Source organism: Ahaetulla prasina, chromosome 2 (genome assembly GCF_028640845.1).
Source record: "Ahaetulla prasina isolate Xishuangbanna chromosome 2, ASM2864084v1, whole genome shotgun sequence".
Lineage (NCBI taxonomy): Eukaryota > Metazoa > Chordata > Lepidosauria > Squamata > Colubridae > Ahaetulla > Ahaetulla prasina.
This window is the reverse complement of record NC_080540.1, coordinates 222,955,895-222,976,910: the sequence shown is the minus strand read 5'-3', so window position 1 is coordinate 222,976,910 and position 21,016 is coordinate 222,955,895. Positions and strand designations below refer to the sequence as shown.

General features: G+C 40.9%; 1 protein-coding gene across 1 annotated transcript in view; it reads left to right on the top strand.

Annotated features, from left to right (window-relative positions):
- Window positions 1-14,468: 14,468 nt before the first annotated feature.
- The window catches only part of LURAP1L (leucine rich adaptor protein 1 like), a 29,592-nt gene continuing 23,044 nt past the window's right edge, over window positions 14,469-21,016 (top strand). The window contains exon 1 of the mRNA XM_058166528.1: window positions 14,469-15,374. Within this exon, the coding sequence (XP_058022511.1) occupies window positions 15,096-15,374 (279 nt within the window). The 5' untranslated portion in view covers window positions 14,469-15,095. The remainder of the gene's footprint in view (window positions 15,375-21,016) is intronic.

The window sequence follows — 21,016 nt, the reverse complement described above, 5'->3', positions numbered from 1 at the left end:
GAGCGAGTCACCCGAAACAGGGCGGCCGGGTGGTTATCTGCCGATGCAATGAGAGTGGAAACGTAAGAACGTTTCACCTCCCTCATTGCCACTAGGTAGGTCTTAGTAAAAGATCTCACTAGTGTCCGATCAGCCTCGGAACGGCTAGACCTCCAGGTACTCTCTAGGCGTCTTCTCCGGCGTTTCATCTCCCTCAGCTCCTCAGAGAACCAAGGAGCCAATTGAGATCTACGCCGGGTCAGAGGCCGCAAAGGCACGACACAGTCCAAAGCCCCAGCTGCGGCCCGTTCCCAGGCCGCAACTAGTTCTAGTTAGGGGGCTGGAGGCTAAAACATATGAAGAACGGTTGCAGGAACTGGGTATGTCTAGTTTAATAAAAAGAAGGACTAGGGGAGACATGATAGCAGTGTTCCAATATCTCAGGGGTTGCCACAAAGAAGAGGGAGTCGGGCTGTTCTCCAAAGCACCTGAGGGTAGAACAAGAAGCAATGGATGGAAACTGATCAAAGAAAGAAGCAACTTAGAACTAAGGAGAAATTTCCTGACAGTTAGAACAATTAATAAGTGGAACAACTTGCCTGCAGAAGTTGTGAATGCTCCAACACTGGAAATTTTTAAGAAAATGTTGGATAACCATCTGACTGAGATGGTGTAGGGTTTCCTGCCTGGGCAGGGGGTTGGACTAGAAGGCCTCCAAGGTCCCTTCCAACTCTGTTGTTATATTATATTATACTGTGTTTCTTTGGGTCAATCACTCTCACTGAATCTAATATACAGTACCTCACAATTTGTTGTTATGGAAAAGCAGGAGGACAGAGCTGTATATATGTCATATTGAGCTCCCAAATGAAGTACAGAACGTAAATCTAACATATAAATAGGTAAACAATTGTTCCACTGCACTATAAATGTGGATCTTCTGTGTTAATACAGCTTCATTTTTGCTATATAAGTAAGAAACTGATCTAAATGGGATGTTACTGAAGCTTCTGGCAAGAAAGCAGAGCCTGACCATGGGGTCAAATACTTGAAGAGCTCCAATGGATGTTTTCTGTCATTCCAGCTCTTTGAACTGTAAAATAGCTTAAGAGCAGGGATGAAATCCAGCAGGTTCTGACAGGTTCTGGAGAACTGGTAGCAGAAATTTTGAGCCGTGTGGAGAACCAGCAAATACCACCTCTGGCTGGCCCCAGAGTAGGGTGGGAATGGAGATTTTGCAATATCCTTCCCCCAGGAGTGAGGAGAGAATGGGGATTTTGCAATATCCTTCCCCTGCCATGCCCACTAAGCCACACCACACCCACCAAGCCGGTAGTAAAAAAAAATTGAATTTCACTACTGCTTAAGAGTATGTTTTATCAAATTTCCCAAATAAATGTTGCTAAGAATTCTTTGGCCTCCTTAGATGTAAAAAAGGCTTTATAGCCAAGCAGGATTCTTCCTTCCTATACCGCTACTGACACTGAGCAACATAAGATTGAGATCTTTTTGAAGGGATAAGCCTTGTCTCAATTCCTGGGCTCTCTGATTGACTGGCTATCAGCTGAGAACCCTAATCCCAATGACACAATGAGGCAGCTTATCCCATAGCCTTCTTGACATGCTCCCATCTGAACAAGGCTGTTTTGGAAACTGCTGCCTTTACAGTAGTCTTTTTGCTACACCTTTGCAAGAAGGCTGATAATGTTACTATACTGCAATTAATAATACAGAGAGTAATGAGAGGTACAGTGATAGGTTAAGAGCTAGAAGAGACAATGGAAACGCTAGGGAAGAAGATGTGAGCCAGGCAGGTATTTTGGTCTGTCAACCTTACGAGATAGTCCAAACAAGAAGCACACCAAGAATTACATCTGATTTTACCGCAAGATTACATCTTGTAGACTGAAAGTATATCTCTCACTGACTTTTACAGTACAAAAAATTAAGGAAAGTCCCTTCTGAGATGTTTGCCATATCCTCATTGCTTCTGTGGGCTAAGCTAAATTTGTTTGTTTGTTTGTTTCATATGGCATAACAGAATACCGTATTGATGGATAAAATTCACAAAAGCACCATATAAAATATATAGGTAAAGATAAAGGTTCCCCTCGCACATATGTGCTAGTTGTTCTCGACTCTAGACTCTAGGGGGCGGTGCTCATCTCCGTTTTAATGCTGAAGAGCCAGCGCTGTCTGAAGATGTCTCCGTGGTCATGTGGTCGACATGACTAAATGCCAAAGGCACACAGAGCACTGTTACCTTCCCACCAAAGGTGGTCCCTATTTTACTACTTGCATTTTTAATGTGCTTTCGAACTGCTAGGTTGGCAGAAGCTGGGACAAGTAACAGGAGCTCACCCTGTTACACAGCACTTGGGACTTGAACTGCTGAACTGCCGAACTTTTGATCCACAAGCTCAGCGTCTTAGCCACTGAGCCACCATGTCCCTATAAAATATATACCAAAATACAAAACTCCAGAAAAGTGAATTATTTAAAAAAACGCACAATACAAATGATGAATAAAATAATGAATAAAATAAAATTATGTATGAGCAGTTATTAGAGTGGCTAAGCTTACGGCTGGATATCTAGATCGAAATAAGAAATCATTTCATTGGAAAATGCTACCTTCCTACCAAATCACCTTGATCTGGCTTCAATCAGCTTCATTAGAGGCTCCATTGTGAGAAAATGACCCTTAAGCAGGCCATCTCAGAGCCAAGCAAGGCAAGCTGGATAAGTCAAAAACTGGTCAATAGAATACATCTTGCAGAGGTTGTTGGAACCACGTCCTTTTTTCCATTCATGTAATTTGAATCATTTACTTCTCAATAGCTTGTGGACTCACTTTTCACCTCATCGACTCCAGCTCTGAATAACCTGATGACTGCCTAGCCACACAGCAGTTGTAGTACATAATAGTGTTGTGGGTCATAGTTTTTGACTCATAAAACACAATATTGTAGATGGTGGGCCATCTCTCTTTCACTGAAAGACATCAGTATCAAATGGGTGAACGATTCATCCCAGATACAAGACAGAATGTCATAGCATCTCACATCATCTAAAACATAGGACTTTACGCTGCTTCATACATTTAACAGAACACCACATCAAATGGAAAAACAAAATGTTCTTTGAGGTGACCTAATCTTAAGAAAAGGGAGAGGTAGATAAACAAGGAGATAGGCACTTGCATAATAAGACAAAGCCCTGTAGGTTTCACATCTCATGCATAATGAGAAGCAAAGAGAGAGAAAAGAAATTCTCCTTTGATACTTAAGACTTTTATATAATGAGCAGAGATTATTCAAAGCATTAGGACTCTAGCTATAAAAGCTACTGATGGTTCTTACAAGAAGTCCTTATGGGTAAATCTTGTTGCTAGACACTAGGAAAAAAACAGCCAATTGAGAAGGAAAAAAAAAAAGGAACAAAGCCCTTGACACAAATTAAGTCATTGTAAGGTCATGATTTGCCTAAATAAGAAATGTGGAATTGGCATTTCAGTTATCAAAATGCCTTCTGGTTGATAAGCAGTGCAATTTGATAAAATGAGATATGATCTTGAGCAGTGGTCTCCAATCATTTCAGCTCGGTGCAGTGGTCGGTTGCTACCAGTTCACCCCAGATCAGGTGATCCAGTAGCGGTGGTGGCAGGAGGCTCTGCCCACCTGCCCGGACACTTTTGCGCATATGCAGAAACATTGTGCACACGAGCACGCAAGCGCCCGTGAGTGAACCAGTAGCAACAGGTTTTGAAAACCACCCCGACTTGGTGACTCGGTGGAAGCAGTGGCGGTGGCAGTGGTGAGGGGGTAGAGGGGATGTTTTCACATGCACGCTCACTGCTTTCACAAATGCAGCTTCGCACGCACACATGCACACACACTTGCCCACTACATCTGTGGTCCAGACTGTGGCCTGGCTCTGGGAGCCCTGGTCTTGAGTATATAACTGCAGCCAAGAATTCACTGATTTCTGACTGGAAGAGGATTCCTATAAATTGAAGACCTACTCAACTCATTAGCAAGCTAAAATTTTTATATTCACATTTGGAACTTACTATTTTAAACAGCACAGTCTTCAATAATTAGAAGTTATTTGGTTACATCAAAACAAAAAGAAGAGCTGAAAAATATAGAGACTGCCTCTAGAAACCAAATATTCCTCCCTCGCCCCCCCCCCCAATATCAATTTCAGCATGATGTAATGCCAGGTTAAGTATCACCTCAACCATTTTCGGAGGAAACCTATGGATCAAAAATAATATAACTTTTGGTGGAACTGGCAATGGACCAAGGGTGAAATATACAGACAAGAGACCTGATCAACTTTTATAGGCAGCTGCTGCCACTCATTAACATGAATTTTGAGTGCCTATTAACACATTTATTTTCTAGTTCCTGTCCTATTGTTCCCTTCATTATATCAAATTAATATAGTTGATGCATATTTTTTTACTCATATATATATATATATATTCTTCAAGATATGTTGTTTTATCTATGATAATTGTTTGTGTATACTGTTGTGACAAAAAGAAATTAAAAAAAAATTATAAGGAGAAAGAATTTAAAAAAAAATATGCCAAGCTTCAATGTAAATAGATACATAAGGTTTGATAGAAAAAAGTGTAGAAAGCGAGCAAAAAAAAATATGCTGGAATTTGCCTAGATCATTTCATAATCACAAAAGTACCACTATGATTGTATATGAAAAAAAATGTTACTTCCTACAAATTAATTACTTATCATTCTACAAATCTCTTTTCTCCAGCTATTTTCCTAGCCAAATTGCTTCATCTTTTGAAGTCCAGTAGAAGATAATATATGGGGAAGAGAATGGAATATAGATCTCCATTCTATAGAGATGTTATGTGTAAGATGCAACTAGCAAATTTTCTTCTACAATTTTATGTACGCTTACATCAATTATGGTTATTTAAGGTATGGATTTGATCATTAAGTGATCTGGAGACCAAAGATGGAGAACCGAGAAATATAGATTTTCTTCTTTTTTCTTTTTTTTTTAAAAATATTTTTTATATTTTATTGAAAAAGAATTTTAAACTACAGAAATGTAAAGAAAAAAAGAAACAAACAAGTATAAAAAGGTAATAGAAACAATGAGAATCAATAAAAAAGTGAAACGAAAAGGAAGTTATTTAAAGAAGTGTCTTTTGATCTTCTTTGCAACAGTTAGAAACACAATTATTACCATTTCCATCCTCCTAAATGGTTCCTTCTTCCCATAAAAAAATATTTTCAATCAGTAATTCCTTTAAAAAAGCCAAATCCTCCAAAAGACCTGGATTATTTTGGCCTACATTATATGGCTGATAGGATACACTGCCTCCTAATTCCTGCCACATTGTACAGGTACAAAATGGTGAATATTACCAATCACCAATTCAATCACTAATTCATTTCTTCTTTATTTTCAGCAAAAAGTCAATAAAGTCCAGTCTTTTATAAAACTCTTTTTTTTTTCCTTGGTGGATAGATCAGGGCTACAAATACAGTAACTTTCCACTCATGGATCAAATCTCCAGGTGAGAGTTGAATTCCTAAGGGTTTATTCACACTCCAAATAATTGTCTGATATTGGTAAAGTAATGTATGAAGTCAAAGAAATTTTAATCTCAAACAAATCAGAAGGACTAATGAACTGTCAAAAGGCAATGCGAGGAATATGTATTCAACCTTTGTTGAATAGGATTATATTTTCTTTGAAAGTCAGGTTCATAGTTTGATGTGTTTTTGGATTCAACCCTGAACATCCAGGTTCCAGTGATTGCCAAGAGTAAGTTTGTTTAGCTAAGGCTGGACTGTTATCTGCAGCATTCTTGAGGATCTCACTGCAATGACTTTTGTACTATTAGAATGCAGTTGCCTAAGGGTGCCTCACATTCAAAGCATGTGGAAACTTCAGCAACTATACAAATGGTTTTGGAAACCAAATATTAACTTTTGAGCAGGTATCTGGTATGCTGCCTAAACTTCAGAGTCTGTGTTAGGGGAAGGAAGGAAAGAAATTATATCCAAGAGACAAATCAAGCTAAAATTTGCAACTTCATTGAATACATCAGTCACACATAAATATATCACAAAATTCTCAAGTACTCCTCACAAACTTCTCAAGTACTAATAAGTTAGACATTTTAAAGTCAACTCCAATTCTCTGTCCTAGTCTTCCTTTTTTTAAAAAAAAACCCAAATTCTCCAGAAGACTTGGATTACTTTGGTCTACATTGTATGACTGGTAGGAGACAGGGCCTCTTACTTCCTGCCACACTGTAAAGGAACAAAATGGCGAATATTACCTGCAGTTGAAACAATACATGTTTAATGCTCAGAAATTTGTTCAACTGTCCTCTTGATTTTTTTTTTCTAACTGGAGCTGCCCCAAGCTACAAAGATTAGGAACTCCTGTATTTGTTAGTAGTTTAAATTTTGGGTGTGGGGAAAGGAGTACGTTCAACTACAGTTACTCTAAAATCCTTCCTAGATTTCCATTAATGTTTTTGTTTTAACCTAGTGGCAACCATTGATCACCATGGAAATTTTTTAAAAAGGTCCTCTCAAGTGTGGAAAAGGACAATAAGGTTCTTCCTTCAATCTTTACATTAATGATTAATTAGAATTCATTTACTAGCTAAATACACTTAGAGGTAAGAGGAAAACAAAATGGATAGAACAGTGTTTTATTTTGTTTCCTGTCTCAGCCTCTAAGACAGCTATAAACTTGTTTCAAAAAATGAAGGGCAGGAATCCTGAGACATGACTCTCTGGAGTAAAAATATATCCATGCTAGCATCCATTACTGTAGTACTACAGTTGATCTTATGTCAAATGCTTTTGAACCGTGAGCCAGTTACAACATTCATACTAGTAAATCTCAGTGTAGTCAGAGACTGTTAACTCAACATTATTACCATGAATGAACAAGCTTTGAAAGTCTGTTGCCAAAGGCATTATTTTACACTTAATGAAACATTTTCTATTTTTGCATGTTACATTGAAGGAATCTGACTAACACTGAAGGAATCTGAAAATTTTGAGAGTGGAAGGCAACACACTAAGGGAATTTTGTTTTAATCTTTTCCGTGTTTTAACCTACAATCTTTGCAAGGCACACAAATGACAACAAATAGAAGTTCAACGATACTGTTTCTTCATTTGCACTGAATTTACTTGAAAGAAAATCTACTTTTTCCCAGCTAATTGAAGATGGAAGAATCACCTTAGATTAGATATCCTAAAAAAAAACACCAGGCATGGCAGATGATGAGGGGCTCCTATTTAATCCCCATTTTTGGAAAGGAGAATAATCTCCTTTTTGGGGTATAAATGATATACATCAAGGCAGGGGTGAAATTCAAAAAATTTTCCCTACCGGTTCTGTGGGCGTGGCTTGGTGGGCGTGGCAGGAGAAGGATATTGCAAAATCTCCATTCCCACTCCACTCTGGGGCCAGCCAGAGGTGGTATTTGCCAATTCTCTGAACTACTCAAAATTTCCGCTACCGGTTTTCCAGAACCTGTTAGAACCTGCTGGATTTCACCCCTGCATCAAGGCCTTGAGACACAGAACCTTTCCTCACAAATATACCCCAAGAACCAGTTTTTTCCTGCTGTGTTTCCATATTTGTGAGGAAAGGTTCTGTGTCTCAAGGCCTTGATGTATGGGTGAATTTATTATACATATTTCTATGCTGCTGCAGTCAAAACAGCCAACCTAAAACTGACTCAGTACATAACATATAAGGTGATCAATAACTCTTTCACCTATTCCCAGCCCATAGCTGAAGCAGCCTTAAGTTATCTATAGTTGTTCAAGTATTAAAGAAGTACAGAATACAGAATAACATAATTGGAAGGGACCTTGGAGCTCTTCTGGTCCAACCCACTGCTCAAGCAAGAGAACCTGTAACATTCCAGACCAATGGCCGACCACTCTTCTTAAAAAAAAATTCAGTGATTTTTTTATTTTTTTTTTGCCCCCATATCCTAGCAATTTTTCTCCCCATGGATAAAATCCAATCGTTTTTGTTATTTAATATTCCACCTTGATTTTTTTTAATAAACAACACAAGGTAGCAAACATACTTAACACTAGTTCCTCCTCCTATTCTCCCCACAACAACAACCCTGTGGAAGTGGGTTGAGCGAGTCACCCAGCCCAAAGTCACCCAGCTCAAAGTCACCCAGCCCAAAGTCACCCAGCCAGCTTTCATGGCTAGAACTCGCAGTCTTCCGGTTTCTAGCCTGGTGCCTTAACCAATAGACTAAACTGCTTCGCTATCTACTAATCTGTACAGTGACAAGTACAGTGAGTACTCAACTGTACAGACCCCAGGGCTGGGAATAAACCAACATTCATTGGCCACTTTAGACTGAAACTGCTATGTTCCTTCCCCTGTAATCCCAGGGCAATGGCTGCCAGCAGTGCATTAAATGGGAGCTTGAGCAGTTGTGAAATCCAAATTTTTTTACTACCGGTTCTGTGGGTGTGGCTTGGTGGGTGTGGCAGGGGAAGGATACTGCAAAATCCCCATTCCCACCTCACTCCTGGGGCCAGCCAGAGGTGGTATTTGCTGATCCTCCGAACTACTCAAAATTTCCACTATCGGTTCTCCGAACTGCTCAAAATTTCTGCTACTGGTTCTCTAGAACCTGTCAGAACCGACTGGATTTCACCCCTGAGCTGAAGTGTGCCTCGTTACTGAAAGAAAAAAAAATCCAGAAAACACTATAGATGGAAGGAGTGAGAGACGTTGATAAAAACTGGAGGGAAATCAGGACCTTATAATTCACTGTAGCTGTGCTTTACACACAGAAGAGCTAGGTCTGAAGGGGAGAATGTTCTAATTGAGTAGAGTGGACCAGATAAAGCAACAATATGCTTGCAGGTTCAGACCAAGGACGGTTCCCTGTTTTCCCCACTCAGTATCCAGGCATTCATGTTTGCAGTGAATGACCCCAAAAAAGTTTATTCATTGAGATGGATTTGGTGTCCAAAGTTTTGTTGTTGCTTTTTTTTTTTAAATGCAACCATGGCAACTGCAAACTAAAAAGGAGGGGATGTAATTATAGAGGTGTGCAAGTATGGAAAGAGAGAAAGGGGTGATTATAGATCAGCCAAAGGGCAAAGTTTTAAAATGCATGTACAATTGCTAAAAAAAAATATGTTTATTTAGAAAAAAATATTGGGGATCAGTAAACATGGCCGATTGTTGTCACGTTGTATTTTGGCCTTTGTATGTAAATGTAACCGCTTATTTTAAAATGGGTGTATGCCTTAATTATGCAAAGAGATTAAATGCCTTGTGTTGTTTCAGTTTACAGTATTTCATTTTCCGAGACAAGAACCTATCATGTTTTCATCTTGTATACACTGCTGAGGCCTCAAGAAAAGTAAGCCATGGCAGATTAGCTGCTATTCTTTTAAAGGGCAGCCCATGTGAGATAAAAACAAATAAAAGATCAAGTAAAGTTGTTCAGCCTGTTCCCCACAGTTTAGCAATAATGCAGTGAGCTCAAGGAATCCTCTTATTCCTTACCATGAGTGGAAAAAGAAAAGATACATTGAGCAAATATCTGGCCCAAGATTTAGTTCCAATTGTTAGATAAGGGTAACACACTTACTGAGTCAGACATACAGGAAATCAGTGTAGCCAAAATGAGCCATGCCACATTACAAACAGTTACGGAAATGTTGTGGCCCGCCAGCAATCAGCAGAGCTGGCAGCAGATTTGGACAGTGAGAAGATTGGGGAAGAATGTGGGCCAGTCCTGGAGTCTGGGGAAGGCTCAGAAGAGGGCTCTGAGTCGAGGGCAGAGAGGGGGCCAAGGTCATCTGGTAGTTCTTTGCTGCCTCCAGAGTCTCCGGAGTCTGACATCAGTGATGCAGAAGAACAGCGGGAGCCTGTTCCCAGTGTGTGCATGTGCAGAGCTGCCAGAAGACAGGAACAATTAAGAAAACAGGATCGACTTGGAAGTAAGGCTTGGAAATGATTGGTCCCTTCCAGAAAACATAAAAGAGAAGTGAATGGGACATGAGCTTTTGCAGAAAGCAATTAGTTCATCTGGTTGGTAAAAGCTTTGGAAAAGTTCTGTTTGGCTCTGTGCTAAGTTTGGCCTTGTCCTGCATGTGGCAATTAGTTCTCTGGCATCATTCCAAGGCACATAAGGTGGATGTTTGTAAACACTCCCCTGAAAGGTTTGAGAAGCCTTTCGGACTGGGAATGAGAATAATTCACAGCCAGATGAATTAAAGAGGTTTGCCAGGACTAAGATTGTGCTGTATACTTTCTAAGGAAGCCTAGGTCAGAACAGGAAAGATGATATCTTGACTCACCAATCATGTTCAGATAGTCCTTGTTTAGTGCTATCATATAGCAACTGTTTGCATTTATTACCGTGATGAAAAATTAACTTTGCAACCAGTCCTTATTTTTATGACCTTGGCAAATCTATAATGGAAAGGAAAGCTGAAGTAAGATCATAAAGCAGAACTGCTGTTTCACTTAATGACTGCTTGGCTTAACAACTAAGTTGATGGTTCCAATTATGGTCACTAAATGAGGACTACCTATATGATGATCTTCACAATCCACACTGGAAGGCAGTGAGCAAAGAAGGAGAGACACAAGAGGAAGAAAAAAGAAAATTGCTCAAGGATCTGGACAGATAATGTACAAATGGTCCTGAATTACGCCTAGCACTAAAAACACCTGCAACATATTCTCTTCATATAATAGAGCCTATAAATGTCAATTTAAAAAACTCATGTTTTGAGTGACAACTCTCAGAAAAATGCTATATGGCAGAACGAATGTGGTACAGTGATTAAAATGTTGGACTAGGATCAGAGAAGACTGGGTTCAAATCAGTGGTGAAATCTGAACCCGTTTTCTACCGGTTTGCTGGCTGCGAATGTGCACTGTGTGCACACATGCGCAGTACACGCCACGCACCAAATGTGAAGTGCGCATGCGCAGTGCATACCAAAAGGAGGCATGGGTAAGTAGAACACTGCATGGGGGGTGATCAGCTGTGGCACGTAATCTTTTTTTTTTTTTACTGTTAAAAGCATTTTTTACAACCTATTCGGCCAAATAGGTTGTAAAAAATGTTTTTAAAAGTAAAAAAATGGCTCTGACTATCAGGCAGCTCAGCTGTGATTGTTAGAGCCTTTTTTTACCTTTTAAAAGCATTTTTTAAAAGAAGCAGCAAGCAGGCGACCGGCGATTGGGTAGGCATGGGCAGAGGGGCCAGGGGTTTTTGCTACTGGTTCTCCGAACCACCCGCTGCCATCTCTACCAGATTGCCCAATCCAGTCCATACTGGGAGCATTTCACCCCTGGTTCAAATCCACATTAACCATAGAGTCACATGGTAGCTTTAGACCAGTCATTCTCTCTCAGCCCAAACTGTCCCATGTGGTTGCTTTCAAAATAAAATGAACTGAATGAACATTTAAGACACGTTAAGATCTTGGAAGAAAGACAAGATAAAAGTCTATCAAGTAAATAATTTAAAATGTGTCTAATTTTCATGTCTCAAGGGAATTGAGTTCCCCCCATATGTCTCCATCATTACAGACAACTTTGGGGAAATAAATTACTCTTAATGTACAAACAAAATAAATGAATGAATGGATTTACTAGTTCTGCCCAGGATGTACACCAAAGAAAAAGCTTTTAACAAGTAAGTTTCTGGTCTTCTTACTTTACTTGGAAAAAATATGATATAAAATGGAACGTTTTTCTAGTCCATAAAGTACAAAACCAGCTAACTGGTGGCTGGAGATGGATGGAAGAGACAAGCTTTGTATGGTCCTTCAACTCCATTTGTTACCTCCCACCCCCTTGGGCTATAAATATCTGTTTTGTGAAACTGGTCTTTGTAAATCCAGTGGGAATTTCCTCCAAATCTAGATGTTGTTTCAGGTAAGAGAAGAAAGAGTTAAACTATCCTGTTACCATCACTCAGTCAAATATACTTGTATCTGAAATGCAAAATGTAATTTATGGCTGTGTTTTGATGTAATCAAATTTTGAAATCCTATACTTAGTTTAATGCTTAAGCTTCAGTGCAATGTATTTTTTTATTGAAGAAAAGGATTTTCAATCGGAATTTTAAGGAACAAAAAACATGAAATTGTTATGAGTTTTCAGTTTAGATAAAACTTCCGCTGAGTTTTAATTTTGTTATTGTTGAAACTCATTAGTTCTTCCCTCTCAGATATATCTTTTTTATTATTATTTTAATTTACTATCAAGTTTCTTTGAGGTAGAAATACCAAAAAAGAATATGGAACAATTAAATCTAATTGTTGGTTTTGAGTTAAAATAAATGGTAATCCAATGAAAAGGTTGTGTTTCAAAAGGAAGATGGGGAAATTTGGACTGAAGCACAATTCCTTAGGAAATGCATTCCATAATTTGGGAGTGATGCAGGAAAATGCCCTTGATAATACAGTATTACAGTACAACAACAAGCTAAGATGGTGATTATCTCCAGCTGAATTCCCAGTAGGGTTTCATCTTAAGAAAATCTGCAAATCTCATTTCCTGAGTGATTTCTTATGAACCATCTGCACAGATGGAAAGGTATTAGTAGACGTTTGAAAGAAACTGGACAGGTTGCAGAATTCAATAACACAAGAGATCCCAGAAACTCCAATAGCTTATTGCTGGCGGAGAAACAAGAGAAAAAATGGAATGGAGTAGCCTAAGGAAGGGCACTGCTGGTTCAGCAGATCAAAACACCAACCAGGTGCCTTTTACACCGCCATATTTTATTGCAAGCCCCAGTTGTGCGTCCTTAAAGTACAGAGCAGGTGTACAAATTTGCTCCTCAAGAAAGAACCTCTCCCTAGAGGTGCAATGGAAAAGGAATGTACTTTATTGATTATTGTCATTGAAGACACGTCTTTTGAGATCAAACTTATCATTGGCAAAATTTAGCTGCAGGTTAACTTAAAATAGGGGAACAGGCCCCTTCTCCAGGCTGTAGACTGGAATCCCTTCTCCTGCAGGGATGTAAATTTTCCAATTTGTGGGACAACTTAAACCAGCTACCTGTCCAGAAACAAATTTGCCTCAAAGTGGAGGCTGAATATAGCACAATTGTTACAAAATGCGTTCTGAACAGAGGCGCACCATAAACACAGGCTTTAATCCAGGGATGTCTATCCTTAGCAACTTTAAGACTTGTGGACTTCAAGTCCCAGAATTCCCCATTCCACATGGGGAAATGGCTGACTGGGGATTTCTGGGACTTGGAAGTCCACAAATCTTAAATTTGCCAAGGTTGGACACCCATATTTTAATCCAAGGCACTGACACTAGTATTAAAACAAGACAACAGGTAGTCCTCGACTTACAACCTCAAATGAGCCCAAAATTTCTTTTGCTAAACGAGGCATTTGTTAATTGAGTTTTGCCCTATTTTACCGCCTCTCTTGCAACAGTTGCTAAGCAAATCACTGCAGTTGTTAAATTAGTAACATCGTTGTTAAGTGAATCTGGCTTCTCCATTGGTTTTTTCTCGTTAAGGTAAAGGTTCCCCTCGCACATATGTGCTAGTTGTTCCTGACTCTAGGGGGCAGTGCTCATCTCCGTTTCAAAGCCGAAGAGCCAGCGCTGTCTTAAGAAGTCTCCGTGGTCATGTGGCCAGCAAAGGTACACAGAACGCTGTTACCTTCTCACCAAAGGTGGTCCCTATTTTTCTACTTGCATTTTTTACGTGCTTTTGAACTGCTAGGTTGGCAGAAGGTGGGACAAGTAACAGGAGCTCACCCTGTTACTCAGTGCTAGGGATTCGAACCGCTGAACTGCCAACCTTTCTATCAACAAGCTCAGCATCTTAGCCACTGAACCACCCTTTGCTTGTTAGAAAGCAAAGGTGATCACATGACCCCGGGATACTGCAACCCAGGGACACTGCAACAGTCATGATTGAGTTGCCAAGTGATTGAATTTTGATCACAGGATCATGGGGATGCTGCAATGGTTGTAGGTGTGAAAAAATGTTTGTAAATCACTTTTTCAGTGCCATTGTTAATTTCGAACTGTTGTAAGTAAGGACTACCTGTACCAGTGGTGGGTTTCAAACATTTTTACTACTGGTTCTGTAGGTGTGGCTTGGTGGACATGGCAGGGGAAGAATACTGTAAAATCCCCATTTCCTCCCGATCAGCTGGGACTTGGGAGGCAGATAATAGATGGGGGCGGGGCCAGTCATAATTTTTACTACCGGTTCTCTGAACTACTCAAAATTTCCGCTACCGGTTCTCCAGAACTGGTCAGAACCTGCTGAAACTACCTCTGACCTATACCAAAGGGGAGGGGGATGACAACCTAAGATGTTCCTTTTGCCCTTTCTCTGTGGCACAGTGGTTAGAATGCAGTCCTGCAGGCTACTTCTGCTGACTGCCGGCTGCTAGCAATTTGGCAGTTCGAATCTCACCAGGCTCAAGGCTGACTCAGCCTTCCATCCTCCCGAGGTGGGTAAAATGAGGGACCCAGATTGTTTTGGGGCAATAGGCTGACTCTGTAAACCGCTTAGAGAGGGCTGTAAAAGCCCCGTGAAGCGGTATATAAGTCTAAGTGTTATTGCTATTGCTATTCTCCGCTGCTGCTAAGCGAGGCCAAGGCTGCCTTCTGAGGCGAGATCAGAATAGTCGGAATGAAAGAATAACAACGCCCCGCAGGTTCATTTGAGTGTGCCCGCTTTCCGTAACCGCCCTCTCCCCGCCCGCCGCCGGTGCAACCCAGGGGCTGGGGTTTGCAAGCCAAATAATGCTGCTGCCGGAAAGCGGCCAAGGCGACCACTCGGGCTGCCTCCTACGGCGAGTCACCTGGCTGGCTGGCTGGCTGGCCGCTCGCTCCCGTCCCCCGCTCCACCTCTTGACAGTCGAGGCCGGGGTGGATTACAACCCCAACGGGACGGACATGGGAAGGTCGCCGAGTGTCGGGCGGCGCGGCTGAAGGCTTAGCTCTTCTCCGTCAAACCCCCTCTCTTCTCCCCCCCCCTTTCCCCCTCTCCCTCCGCGGGTTGCTGTTTCCTTAATCCGAAAAGCCGCCTTCGCCCCAAAGCCATGGAAGATTGCGCCCTGCCCGACCTGCGGGACGTCGAGCTCAAGCTGGGGCGCAAAGTCCCCGAGAGCCTGGCGCGCTCCTTGCGCGGGGAGGAGACCGCCGTCACCCGCGACAGGGAAAAAGACCGGGAGCAGCCCGGCGGAGGGCCTGGCGTCGCCGGCTTCTCCGCTGCTCGCCCCCCCCGAGCCGCCATGCTCGGCGGCGGCGGCGGCGGCGGCGGCGGCTCCAGCGCGCTGGAAAGACTGGAGACCAAACTTCACCTCCTCAGGCAAGAAATGGTGAGTATCCCCCCCACCCCCTCCCCACAGCCAGCCAGCTAGCCACCAATAATAAGGCAGCAGCACCGGATCTGACCACTGTGCACTACTGCTCCTTTTTTGAAGAGCCGCTCCTCGTTTGGCCAGAGTTTTCTGAGTGCCCTCTTCTCCAAGAGAAATGGAGAGCGAGAATAAACTTTGGAGGGAGGCCAAGGACGCCAGATGGGCCCAGGGGTGATTAGGACTGTTTAAAACAGGGCAGGAGTATCTTTCTGTGTGTGTGTCTGTCTGTGTTGTGATTTGAAATGCCGGTGAAATAAACAAGAGTGTTTCTGAGCGTGGTACAAGTGCCGGAAGGGGGGAAGGCCGAATTTTGTTGCCTGCCTTGGGATCCTGGAATTAAGTATTCCGTGGGAAATGGTTTGCCTGAGATTCAGCTTTCAAAACAACGATATTTCATTGAGGTACTTTAGCAACCTGTTGTATGCCTCCTTCCTTCTTGACTCCTCTGAAGGTATATTTTAGGTGAGTTTCCTTAGTACCTTTTTTTCTTCTGCAATCACCTGTCCCCCAAATAGTCCAGGTAAATGATGGACAGAAGTCAAAATGTAGTTAATGGACATGCTGTTTCATATTATGGACCCACAGCACATTTACTTCTTACTGCCATGTATCCAGTCTTGCTCTAAAACATTGGAAGGCGGACTGTAACCCAATTTTGGGTGTGCATGTGTGTACAATTTCTCTTGCATGTTATAGGTTCCTGGAGTAAACTTCCAACTTCTGAACTCTGTCTTTCTTAATTTCCCTGAATGTGCTGAGCCCTCCGTAATTAATAAAACAGTGTCTTCTTTTTAATTAAATAACTTGAAAATAATGTATACTTCCTAATGAAGTGTTTAGACATTTCTGATCGCACTTGGTCAGGAGTCTACAAACACAGAAGGATTATTTTGATAAGTTAAAGATTTCCCACCTGAAGGCCTGGATTCAGCTTTGCTTAGAATTCAGTTGTTTCTCTCCTTAATGCTGGATTCAACTCCATGACCAGTCCATTCCTTGGGATTCTTTCAAAGCTTTAATTTGTACCATGATTTAATCCCAAATTTCGTCTCAGGACCATGGCTAGTTCCTAGAACATTTTTATTTCACTGTAAAAAAAGATGCCACTGGGCACATGCAGAGTATGTGTAGCTGACCACTGGATCCCAGGGTTCTTAAACCCAGGAACTTTACTATAATCAATCTCTATCAATAGATCGTTGTACTAAGTGTATTGCTCATAATTTTAACTCTGTAGAACCATCGTTTAATACATTGATTTCAATATTCCATGGTAGTTTTCTTAGGAAAAATAGAATTGCTATAGATAATCTTAGAATGCCCACTAGGAGCACTTCTTCTCCTTATAACTTTATCCACAAAGCAAACAAACGTGCAAAATTGTCTTGCACTAATAATTCATTTCATGTAGTATCGTTTTGAAGCAAATTATATATTTATTCAGAACTATTCAAGAAGTACAGTCCCGCTTTTTCCCCCCTATGAAATTCAAAACAACCAACCACATAATGGTGCTATGCAGTCCTCGTTTATAATAAGTATGTGAGAATTTTAGATGGGAATTCCTGCTCAGTCTCCACTATCAAGTTCAGCAAACTCTAAAAATTACAGGCAGCAATAGCAACCATTGAAAGAAAAGAAAAGAAAAGAAAAGACTGGCTACAAGGGGTAAATTAACCTAGAGCCTTGGTCTGCTCTGACCAGTCCTTTTTTAAATTAGTTGCTGACGATCATGTCCATCCAAACAGCACCAGTTTGGCCACTCTTCTGATCTCATTTGCCCTTTATACAAAGAATGAAAAATGAAATTTAGTGTGCTGAAACTTACCCAGCCATGACCTATAGTTTAGATGCCAAGAAAGATAAATGAATGATGTTCCATGCATGTGGTTTAGCCCAGGGGTCTCCAACCTTGGCAACTTTAAGCCTGGTGGACTTCAACTCCCAGAATACTCCAGCCAGCTTTGCTGGCTGGAGTATTCTGGGAGTTGAAGTCCTCCAGGCTTAAAATTGCCAAGGTTGGAGACCCCTGGTTTAGCCAGCCATTGCTACTTGTTCAAATAGTTCAGGATTACTATGTTGATAAATTTGTTCGTCCATGTGTTGCTAAAAAGAGCACCTAAAGACTATATCTGAGGCACCTGCTCTAGTCTAAAGACACATTTCAGCAGCTGTTGTTCTTTGTCCTGAGATGCAATCATAGCTGTCAAATGGCAGTGCCAGGGAAGCAGTGCCAGGGAAGCAAAAACTAGCATTACACAATGCACATGGTTCCCAGAAATATCCTTTTGAAGATATACAATAGGCCATATCTACAAAAGTTATATATAATGAGAACTTGAGTAGAGTTTGAGCTGTTCCATTTTACTATCTTATAGCTGTTACTTAAGAAAGGACTCGGCTTCCCTTTACACTATTGGCTCCCCCCCCCCTCCACCAGATCCTGGATCGGTGGACATATATTTGTCTGATATACTTAATTTGAGGACTTGTATGAAATACTAGGATTGACTAAATCACCTTAATGATCCCTCTATTTTTAGATGTTTGGGGCTAAGTTGTTTTTAAGATTCTGAGAGACCAGATCCATTATGTTGATTTGAGATCTCTGTCCTCAACTTTCTTCTCATTGTGTCCTGCTTCCGTGTTTTTTTCGTCTTTTGTTTTTGTCTAACAAATCCAATAAATGGGAGTTTGTAGGGAAGTGCAGTATCTGAAGTAAGTCATGAAAGTTATATTTCAATCGATTTGTTAAACTTCCTTGAATGTGGAACATAATAGAATGCTTGATGCTCTCTGAGCTTGGTTGTTTGCTTGCAGAGGTTTCATTACCCAACTAAGTAATATCATTAGTGTTTAGGGTGTTACCTAGTTGGGTAATGAAATATTTGCAAGCAAACAACCCAACCTCAGAGAGCACCAAGGACTCCTCATCCCGTAGTTGAACCAGAGCTACATGTATTCTTTTCTGTTGCAAAATATAGATCCAGCTAACTAATCCATTAGCTGACATATCCTTTCAATAGGGCCTCTTCCATGTATGGAGCCCAGGACAATTGTCCATTTCTTCCTTCTTCAATAGAGTCTTGTGTTATATATCACACTTGAAATGGAAATTGTATATTTGGTAGCAATGTATATTTGAACATTAGCTGCATGGGGCAGAGAATTATAGGGAATATTTTAACAACATTCACAGCTGTCTTATATGCTTCTACTGCAAGAAATGAACAATTGCTGGCCACAGAGCTTCTAACTGCCCTTAAATTAATTCCATGAATTCCTTGAGTTTATTTAAAAGCCACCCATTCACATTTTAGGAGTAATTTTTTTCCAACCTTCTACATTGGGAGAAAGAAAAAGAAAGAAAGAATGTATGATTGCCATTAAAAAAGGAATATTTGAAAAAAAGACAACAGTTGGTCTCATCCATGTGTTTCAGCCCCACCTTTGTTGACAAGCATCCTCCTACAGATAATCCCAAGGGAATGCAACATATTGTGGTGCTTTTTCAACACCAGGATTTCCAGAACAACTAGAAGGTATTTTGTGAGGTTTTCTGGGACTCAGTTTTTGTTGCCACCATATTCTAGCTATACAAGTAGCTTGTCCAATAATGAAGAGATCTTGGCAGATATTGCCTCAGATGTCAAACTGAAACAGCTGGAAAAACACACCAGAAAAATTTTGTATGAAAGTTCACAAAGAATACAACTTTTGTGAAAAGGCAATGAAAGGCCTTACTACCATTTCTCTTTATGAAACAAGTTTCCCAGATCTTACTGCAACTAAATATTGAAAAACATCGAGTCTCCTTTTATTTATTTATCAGATTTAAATAACTTACCATCTCGGTGACTCTGAGTGGCGAATAATAATCAGGGGGAAAAACAATACACAATATGAAAAACCGTGTTAATACTTATGATAATAATGAAAGAACCACAAGAGAGAGGGATTTAAAATGGCCTACTGAACAATGGAGCCATCTGAGCCATTTAAATCAAATCGCCAAGGAGCTGCAGGCCTGACAACAGCCAAGACTTCAGAGCTTTACAGATTATCAAAAAGGATGGAGCTAATCTAATTTTGAGGGGAAGACTGTTCCATAAAGCAGGTGCCAATAACAGGTGCCTTTAGTAGAAAAGCATGTTTCATGGGACCCATCAAATTAAGGCCCCTATGCAATGGTACCTACACAATGCTTATTTTATCAGATCTAGTAGGGTGGGCTGATGTAATTGAGGAGAGTTAGTCCCTCAGATAACCTAGTCTTATGCCACAAAGGGCTTTAAAAATTAAAACTCACACCTTGAATTGGACTTGAAAGAAAGCCTGCAGCTAATGCAGTTTGTGGAACAGAAGTGAAATATGTATAGATAACATCTGCAATGTGGCATTCTGTACTGGCTAAAGCTTCTGAATACTCTTCAAGTGCAGCCCCATTTGGATCTCATTGTAATAATTCAATATGGAGGTGACCAGGGTATGAGCGAGTGCACCAGATAAAGCTGTGCAAAGGCTGTCTTATCCAGGGCTACTACCTGCTCCTTGAAAAGGAGTCACGAGTCTAGGAAGACCCTCTGGAGTGGACTGGGTCTATCTGGGATAGTGCAATCCCATCCAGCACCAAAGCCCTGGAGTCAGTAGGCACACAACCCAAAGCCACACACTTGCCAGGGTTCAGCTGAAGCCTGTTGTTCCCCATCCAGACTCCAGACACTAAGACACGGGTGTCAAACTCACCATGTCACGTTGCCATCATGTGACATTTCACGACATTTTTCCCATTCATGGAGCTGGGATGGGCATGGCCTGGCATGATACATCTGGCCCGCGGCCCACCAGTTTGACACACCTGCAGTAGGACAAGATATTCACGAAATCACTTAAATTGACATTTAAGTCAATTTACATTGACTTAATACATTATCATCAGCATACTGATGATACCTTACTGCATGGTGACAGATGAACTCACCCAGGGCCTCATGTAGATGTTAAAGAGGAGAGGAGAGTGCATCAAACCCTGTAACACCCCATATGGGAGCTGAAAGTGGGATCTTTCTTGCCTGATCAACACCAGTTGAAGGAAAGAGGTGAATAACGTCATGCCATTCACCCCCACTTCTCTGAGTCAATCCAGAAGGGTACTATGGTTGATGGTACTGAAAGCCCCTGAGAGGTCAAGTAGGGCAAGGATGGATATATTAGGTCCACCCATCCCACCCATGCCAGAGGTCATCTTAAAATGCAACCAGTGCTGTTTCTGTCCCATACCCAGACCTGACTTGAGGACCTCATGCTAGATATTAATGAAATAAAACCATCATATGTAAGCTGATATATCCAATTAAGATTTATAGTCAATATCTTAAATGCAAGGAAATATAAGGAATATTATTAAAACAAGTTTTACTTCAAAATTAGTTTTCTCATTTTATTAGTGAAATATTCAAAGATGTTCTCACGGTTGTTTTAAAGTCTTGAGAAACATGCCTTCCAAGTGGAATGATCAAGTAAACTGTGAGAATATCTTCTCTTTGCACTGGCCCATATAGACTTAGAACTTTTTGATAGCCTGGATGTTAAGATTATTC